The sequence below is a fragment of the Helianthus annuus genome, chromosome 9, assembly GCF_002127325.2.
Source record: "Helianthus annuus cultivar XRQ/B chromosome 9, HanXRQr2.0-SUNRISE, whole genome shotgun sequence".
In the NCBI taxonomy this organism is placed as follows: Eukaryota; Viridiplantae; Streptophyta; class Magnoliopsida; order Asterales; family Asteraceae; genus Helianthus; species Helianthus annuus.
In genome coordinates this window covers 56,845,098-56,853,733 of record NC_035441.2, presented here as the reverse complement: position 1 = coordinate 56,853,733, position 8,636 = coordinate 56,845,098, and the positions used below count along the sequence as shown (strand labels likewise).

General features: G+C 36.5%; 1 protein-coding gene across 1 annotated transcript; it reads right to left on the bottom strand.

Moving 5' to 3' along the window:
- Positions 1–1,285: 1,285 nt before the first annotated feature.
- On the bottom strand, positions 1,286–7,734 carry LOC110877777 (E3 ubiquitin-protein ligase RFI2). The gene is made up of 6 exons (XM_022125981.2): positions 7,336–7,734; positions 4,935–5,104; positions 4,668–4,723; positions 2,968–2,993; positions 2,566–2,878; positions 1,286–1,914 (listed from the first exon to the last, which is right to left on the bottom strand). Exons 1-6 carry the CDS (start codon positions 7,475–7,477, stop codon positions 1,521–1,523), a joined length of 1,101 nt encoding a protein of 366 aa, XP_021981673.1. The 5' UTR covers positions 7,478–7,734; the 3' UTR covers positions 1,286–1,520.
- Positions 7,735–8,636: the final 902 nt, after the last annotated feature.

Below are 8,636 nucleotides of genomic sequence, written 5' to 3'. Positions count from 1 at the left end.
TAAAAACTAAAAACCAAAAATCCTTCATAATTTTGATAAATTTCATAATCAAATAGAACCGGCCCTACTCACTCCGAGTTAAACAAATATGACACCTTTCATAAATTCCGATTTATTTGATAATCAAATATAAATTCAGGTTTATTTCATAATCAAATAGAGTCGCCACCCTTTACGCCCACCTTCACCCACCACCAATTTTATTCCTTTTATCTTTTTCTTTCTATCAAACAATACAAAGTAATGACTCATTTCAAACATTTGTCCACATTCCATTATCTTGTTGATTCTATTCCATAATCCATTTCATTCCATTCCATTGCGCAACATGTTGTACGTACATGTATTCACCGATAAATACACTATGTTTCTACAAGTATATTAACTGGCGAATACACTATTGTGTCTACTGTCTATTGCTTGATGGTTGAAGGGCGTGTGGGTCATGGTTGGAACATGATTCGCCATGTAGGAACATAAATAGAAGGCTACACCACCCTCCTATGATTCATGGTGATTGGCGTGGATTGAATCACGATTACCACGGGCCACCTTTTGCATTTTTCTAGATTTTGACACTTAAAAAATAAATTAAATCTAAAGGGGATAATGGTTTGAGTCATGACCACACCCATAGGGTAATGGTTTTGAGTGGTAGGTTAGAGGTGGGTGACATGCCGCCTATATAGAGGGTGATGGTGGTCATGAGGGTCATGACCACACCCTTTAGGTTAGAGGTGGGTGACATGCGGCCTATATGGAGGGTGATGGTGGTCATGAGGGTCATGACCACACCCTTTAACCTTAGCGAATACAAAACTTAGTAATAAAATTAAAATCAAGAAAAAATATATGTAATTTCAATATGTTAATTATTTGTTTGCACAATATGTCACATATGGTGCACGCAAGCATGTCAACGCTTTTAGTAACATATGTTGATAAAAACACACACTTCATCCAATATTAAATATTTTGATAAAAACAAACACCATTCATCCAGTATTAAGATTTCATTGTATGTGAATATTTTAGGTTAAATAAACGGTTTTGAATAAACAATTTCACACCAATAAACGGTTTTGAACAAACAATTTCTTAAGCCTAAAACAAAATTACTTTTGTTTACCTAATTTCATAAAATTATAGTAGTTTACCAAAGCGTTGTTCAACGAGCGAGGCAAGCCGAGCCAGCATCAACTCGAGCTCAACTTCATAACAATACGAGTCAGATTTTCTATCCAAGCTGGAAACCAAGCTCGCATACAACTATCAATTTCAAAAATAACCGAAATTTACCAAAATCCTTAAAATATATGAACTTTTTACAATGTCGAAACACCCCATTAACTTTCAACAAACTTAATAGACAAATTCCCGACTGATATTTCAAGTCTAAAGTTGATCACATCAAACTTAGCCACAAGATGAACGTTTTAAAAAGTACCAACACTCCTACAAACGAGATACCTTAAAAAGTTCTCTAGGAGTCCAGACAGTTGGTAACCAAAATTAACCGCTTATGACCAATACTGACCATGAGATGGATGAACCCTCGCCGAACCATGGCGTTGTCTAGCCGACCCACCACCTGGCTGGTGAAAGGGAACTGTCTCATGCGGGTACGGGTATGGGTGCGGGTGTGGTGGTTCTCTTTCCAATGCATGGTGAAATGGATTCACCATTGAGTTGTCTGCATCATGGAAGCTTCTAGAAGATGGTGGATAATAAACACCATGAGTCTGGTCAGAAGATGAACCCACTTGGACTTGAGTGTTTGGTCTACGTGCCATACGCGCGCTTGGTTGCTGATAATAAGCCTCAAGAGCCTGTGAACGCTCCCATGCGCGTGCACCACTATCAGGGTGAGGATTCATTACCGAGCTAATTGAGCCGGGACCTCTCGTCGAAGAACTGCAATCACCATGCAAAAAATAAATAAATAGCTTTAGATTAAATGGGTCAATATGGGTCGAAAATCACCCAAAATGTATTTTTAATGCATAAGTTTCATATCAAATACTAGATCATAAATAACGACTTTCAAAACCTCAGACAAACACCACCTAAACAAATTGTTTGTAATTTTAAACGAAGTAAAATGCCATTTTTTGTAAAAAGAGGTTTGACCAGTTTTGTGACTTTCATCCAAAGGTTTGTTTTTCCACATCTGGATCCAAAAGGTTTGAAATCTTGCCATTTTCATCCGGCTCATTAACTCCATCCATTTTTTTCTGTTACGTCAGGGGTAATTTCGTCTTCTGTTAATTTAAAGAGCATTTCGGTGTCTTAAATAATTGTACATTATGCTAAATGCTTGTACATAAAGTGAAAAAACCAAAATTGCCCTTTAAGTTAACAAAAAGGATGAATATACCCCTGACTTAACTAGAAAAATAAATAGAGTTAACGGGCCAGATGAAAATGGCATAATTTCAAATCTTTTGGATCCAGATGTGGAAAAACAAACCTTTGGACAAAAGTCGCAAAACTGGCCAAACCTCAACGACGAAAATGACATTTTACTCTTCAACTTTAATACACAAATTTTAACAAGTGATTTACCTTTGGCCAGAAAGAAACGGATGCACATAAGATCCCGAAGTTGGCATATCGATATTAGTCCTTGTTGGCATACGGGGATGGTCAACATGGGCGTTATAATGGGCATCCATGGTGGGGAAGCTGTATGAGTTGGGTATTTCCGATTGGCTGTTGTTCCATCGGTTATTATTATTATTATACCTACCTCCATCTCCTACGTTTGCACTAGGGGTTGAGGGGTGAACATAGGCGATAAATGGGCATATACGAGCGGCAGATGAAACCGTTGCTGATTGGTCGCCAAAAACAGCATGCTGTCCAACAATTTCATTGTCTGCGAATAACAGAAAAATACCGAATTGTAGTTACAAAGTTAACAGTGAAATTAAGGTTTGAAATATGTATGGAGGGTGAAAATCTTACATCCAGTTGTGGGAAATTCCACTTCACTGCACAAAAGTAAAAAAAAAAAATTGTTAAAGAGTTCAAGCTCAAAAAATTAAAAAATTAAATTATTTTTTTATTTTAAAACGTATGGGATGAGGTGAAACTCAGCTTGCACTGACAGGCTTGCAAAAAAACTCTGTAGAAACGTTTCAAAAGCGTTTCTTTAATTGTTGAAATGAAATATGTTAATTTTGTTTGTAATTCGTATACATTCATGATATAGAAATTTCTGAAAAACTTTCCCTCATTAGGTTTTTTCATGCAATCATGCATAGTCGTGTGTGGCCCAAACATCACTGGAAATGAGATGAAATGGGTTTGATTATACAATTTTGATTATCAAGTAGTTCGATGAGTTTTAGCAAAAACAAAATGTTCAAAAAATAAACTAACAATCCATATTTTGAAATGAAGCATAAAACAAATATTAAATACTAGAATGACTTGACCTAAAATGCCAAAATAAGATTTAAGTCGACACCACAAAGTGGTTAGATTTTTCATGAGTAGAACAATGTGTATGGTCATATAAAAATAATAAGCAAGACAATATACTCTACCATCCATGAGGCTGAACTAACAAGATAAGAGAAGCATTAAGATTTCTAGGTGATTCCGCAATACGCACACTAAGAATATCTAATGATGAACTAGTTAGCAATTGTTGAGAAGATCAAAATGTGTGTCGATCTACTTGGATTGTTAGGTTGCTTATAAGTATTTATCGAGACTTGGTTGTCTTGTGAATTCTATGGACTCAAATAAATGCTTTTTCCCTTGGGATTTGTTTGATTCTATATACTCAAAGGTGGCTGGGCGCCTCAAAATGAGACTGAACCAACTAAAAACCAGCCTCAAACGGGCTGACAGGCCTGAACATACCAAAACCGGACTCACCCACTAAAATTGAACTAGATCAAACAAGCCAAAAATCAGCTTCTGCTCCTCTATTCTGTTGCTGTGCTAAGTGACCCTAGTCGGCAATAGCGAATAGCGATAAATAACGACAAGATACCTATATGCTATACGTAGCGATAGCGACGAAATAGCGCCCGCTATTTCATGTTTAGCAATACAGAAGTAGAAAATTTAAGATGCATTTTACATATATATTTATCGAAAATAGCTAAAATACGCCATCAATGAACACGCTTCTTTTTTCAATCGTGATACAAAAAAAACCCTAATGAGCACCACTATTTATATTTATAAAAAAATACAGAAATGTCCCTATTTGTTGCTAAACACCATCTGTAACGCTATATGAGCGCATCGCTACATAGCGCGCTATAGCCGTTATTGACAACTATGTAAGTGACTCTTTTGTTTGGTTTGAATTTCTACTAAAAATTCTTGAAAAAAATTCTAATGTCTAGTGGTTTTATGAGGTGAGTTAGGTTGTTGAGAATTAAGAAACAAAATATTGTCTTTTAAGAGCAAAAACACATTAAACTCTTAACTCTTGAGAACTAAAATATATCAAATACTTTTCTCATACATCTGTTCTTTGATAACTAGTTCGGTTAGTTTTTTTCGACTTTGTTCTTCCTACTTTCCTAAAATAGTATGTAGAGGTTGATAATTGGACCCGTTCACTTGAGTAAAGAAACAAAAGTAGCTTTTAAGAAATGCTAAATGAACAAACACAAGAAAACAGAAAATAACATCGAGCTTACTCAATAGCAACAGCAGCAGCAAGCCGAGAAAATTCACTATATGGGCACCACATCGACTGCAAGAAGAAACCAAGGAGACTACATTAGTTGCAAAAGATCTCAGAAATTCCAGTGTATTAAATGAAGATCCATTTTACAGGTAGAAGACGTTGGTTCCCTATCTGGTCAACTCAAATTTGAAGATTTTTAGCAATATGAACATCTTCAGGATTAACCAAGTCGTCAATGTTTAAAGCAAAACAGAGAAAGAAGGTATAAAAAACTTACTGATTCATGATAAGTCAGATCATAAACATCTTCAGGATTAACCAAGTCGTCAATGTTTATTTCGGCATATGATCGGCTACCGTCTGCATAAAGCCATTGACCTTTCTCGATTTTTCTACAGTTGGGACATTGCATAATACCCTTCACATTAAATGCGGAACCAATGCAATCTGTACCAAAAACAATAGAGATAAAATTACATCGACATAAAAGATGTTTTTGACAGCCTATCTATCCCCTAAGATAGTAAGGCTTGCTTTCATAGTAGCGTCTGCGCAAACTTCTATTCAGAAACCAGCTATACATTTTCATGTGCATCTCCAACTTGTTAACTAACTAATAACGATATGCTTATCTACCCAGCACACTAATCAGTGACATTCTCCAATCTTAATCATCCCCAGTTTCATTAACAATTACCCTGAAATGTATATATCAAGATTTACATTTTACACACACATATACGTGCAAAATTATCTCTTTTTAACACAAAATGAACCCTGTTGGATGCTGGCACACTCAATGGAATAGGGACTTCCGTTGAGGTGTAGGCTTCGGTCCACATTGGGCCAAGCTGGATTAGGAAGAGAGAGGCGCAGAAAAGGGTTCAGCCCATAGTCACCCAATTCGCGGTTTGCTCCGGTACGGGTACGCGGTTCGGGTTCACAATTCGCTAGATGGGACGAATTCGATACGGAGGGGGTAGGTTCATTTCGGTACGATCCGGTACGGTGTACCATTGAGTCCGGTTCGGTGTAAACAAATTAAAACAAAAATTACTAAATTCATAAATCCAAATAACCAAAATCCAATATTTGGTAATAGGAAACATTAAAAAAAGTTCTAATATTCTAAATAGTTAACCAAATTATACACCTATCTTTTATGCTGAATCAAATTTTACAACTAAAACCAAATTGCTTATCTTTTATGCCAAATCAAAACAGTTAACCAAATTGCTGTTTCATACTTTCATGTACTACAGAGGACAACCAAAAGTCTAAAACAGTTAACCAAATTATAAAGAGTTAAAGAGCATAAATAACCTGCTGAGATACACAAACAGCATAAATAACCAAATTTATACATGATTTTTTGAAAACCAATTGCTGTGAATTGATTTTGAAAACTGAGTATTATGGAAACGAATTGCTGTGAATTGATTTTGGAAACTGAGTATTATGGAAACGAATTGACTGGTTGCCTGATTATACTTATAACGTATTCTCTGTTTTCCAGCCAAAAAAAACTAAATTCGCAATCTCTAATACGATTTCCACAATTAAGGTACGTATCTAAAACGAACCCTAAAGCGAACCCCAAAACGAATTGAATAAACGAATTGCTTAATCAGATTGACGAATGGAAACCGTAAATTCGCGAATTGGAAGCGTACCAGTTCGTATACGTATGCCGTACCATACGAAACGTACAAATTCAAAAAACGCGTGATTCCCAGCGAATTAGGCGACTATGGTTCAGCCGTTCAGCAGGCCCTAGTGTTTCTCTGGCCCAGTTGTTTAACTTGTTGATTAAGTTAGGAAGGGATTAACCCTAATCATGTTTGCCTATATATTGATTTCTTGTACAGGTAAATGATTATCACTCAATAAAATATAAACCCTAGTTGCCCTGGTAAACGCAGGACACCTAGACCGAACCAATTACATTCGTGTGTTCTTTTCCCATCTAGTGCTTTTGATATGGTTTTTGTGTGTGATTAAGCCCCAACAACTTTTGCTTGCTTATTAAAGATTAGGAATCACAAACCATGCATGTGTCTACTTAATTCAGATATATCCTAAAAATTAACCAAACTCAGAAAGGAAAATAGTGACTTTCATCATAGTTGTCAAAGGTGCCCCAGGCGTGCGCCTAGGCGCAGGCAGAACATCTTGCAGCCATCCAAGGTGGTCTGGCCCGATCGAGCCAAAACCTATATATTCAGGCAAATTCTGAAATTCCGGTCAAACTAGTTTGAAACATCCAAAAATGCCCAGGAACCAGCCTAGAACATGTCTAAAACCCCTATACATTGCGTGTTTATGTTATGCACCTTGCTTATCTCCGACTCTCGCTTTTAAGCGCCTTAGCTTCTACCATCAAGTTCATATATCAACATCAAACACAATATGAACCAACATCTTCAATACTGTTATACACATACACTCTAATCCTTCGTCAAATCCACTAAAATTTAACTCCTAACAGCTACAGATCACCAATACACCCAATAATCAAATCAATTCAACTTTGATCCAAATCATCAATCTACATCTTACTACTCATATACACCCCAATCGGTTCAATTAATCAACTTAAACTAACAAACAAACATAACATATCACAATGAAACCAATCAAATCAACAATATCAAACACACAAACCACAATTAACCAACCTAGATGAAACTGATGTCCGCAATGAAGCTTCGCAAAAGCACGATCTCCACAATCCGTAACATCCTCCAGACAAATCGAACAAGAAATTAAGAAACCAGCTTTAGTTCCTTCATCTAGACGATCTGCGTCCTCTAACCCCATACGTAATCAATCAACAACCAGACGAAACCCTAAATTCGAACGGTATATGACAATTCAATTGATTTCAACCAAACAGATGAAGAATCTCTTTCAATTGAGGTCTGTTGATTGTAAATTAATGACTTGTTAGTTAGAATTGAAATGGAATCGAAGATTAGGGTTTGGGAAGAGGAAATTGGGATTGGGAGTATAAAAAGGGGGTGATGGAGAGAATGATGGTTTTGGTGTGGGCGGTAGGTTTTAGAATAAAAAGCAATATTACGATATCATTATTATTTATTGGAGCTTTAAATGAAAAGGATTTCAACTCAACCATTTTTTTTTTCTTTTCTATTCAAGTTGTTGTGGGCTTCAAATTTGGGGCTTTCTAATGGCACACTCATTCGTATATTTTTCAAATTCAATACGTATCGTATAGGTCTATATGATGCGTATTAAAATAAAGTAAAAGACATGGCAGACTGACAGAGGCAGGTTATGTCTGGTGGCGGGCTTGATACGCATCGTATAGGCCTATACGATGCGTATCAAGGCACCGATTTTTTGAAGTTTATTTTTTGGTGTGTTGTGTCGAATGCGAACCCGAAAAACGAAAGAGATTTCGAACAGTTGGTCGATGACATGATAGATAAAATTCTTGACACGATCATATCCATTTTCAAGTGTTAGGAAACGAAAGGGATTTCGAGCAGTTGATCGATTACATGATAGATAAAGATCTTGACATGATCATATCCATTTTCAAGTGTTAGACTAGATAGTCCAAGATGAAATATACTAAAACCATTCAAGCCCACCAGTCTACAATGTGTTATGGTAAGATTCTTCAAGTTTGCACAGTTGGAGAAAAGACCAGCACCCCTGTCAGTATTGTCATAATGCAATGAGACATAACTGAGATTTAAGCGGCGTGTTCCGATCAACATTTATCGACATTGTTATAGGTGATGAAGACCCTCAAACGGAACATAATCCCAGATTGTCTAAAGAAACGCTTTTATCATGTGTCATGTGGTAACAACTACCTAGGGGATATTCAGATCTTTATTCGGCATCTTTCCGAGCTTTTACACACGAATATGTGGTTCCCAATTTGCGGAACATAATCCCAGATTGTCTAAAGAAGCGTTTTTATCATGTGTCATATGGTAACAACTAC

Coding starts and splice junctions, on each gene's coding strand:
- LOC110877777 (XM_022125981.2), bottom strand. CDS start 7,477: ATGGGGTTAGAGGACGCAGATCGTCTAGATGAAGGAACTAAAGCTGGT. Junction 2,994..4,667: donor GCTGCTGCTGTTGCTATTGA/GTAAGCTCGATG, acceptor ACTTTTGTGCAG/TGAAGTGGAATTTCCCACAA. Junction 2,879..2,967: donor GGAATTTCCCACAACTGGAT/GTAAGATTTTCA, acceptor TGTTATTCGCAG/ACAATGAAATTGTTGGACAG.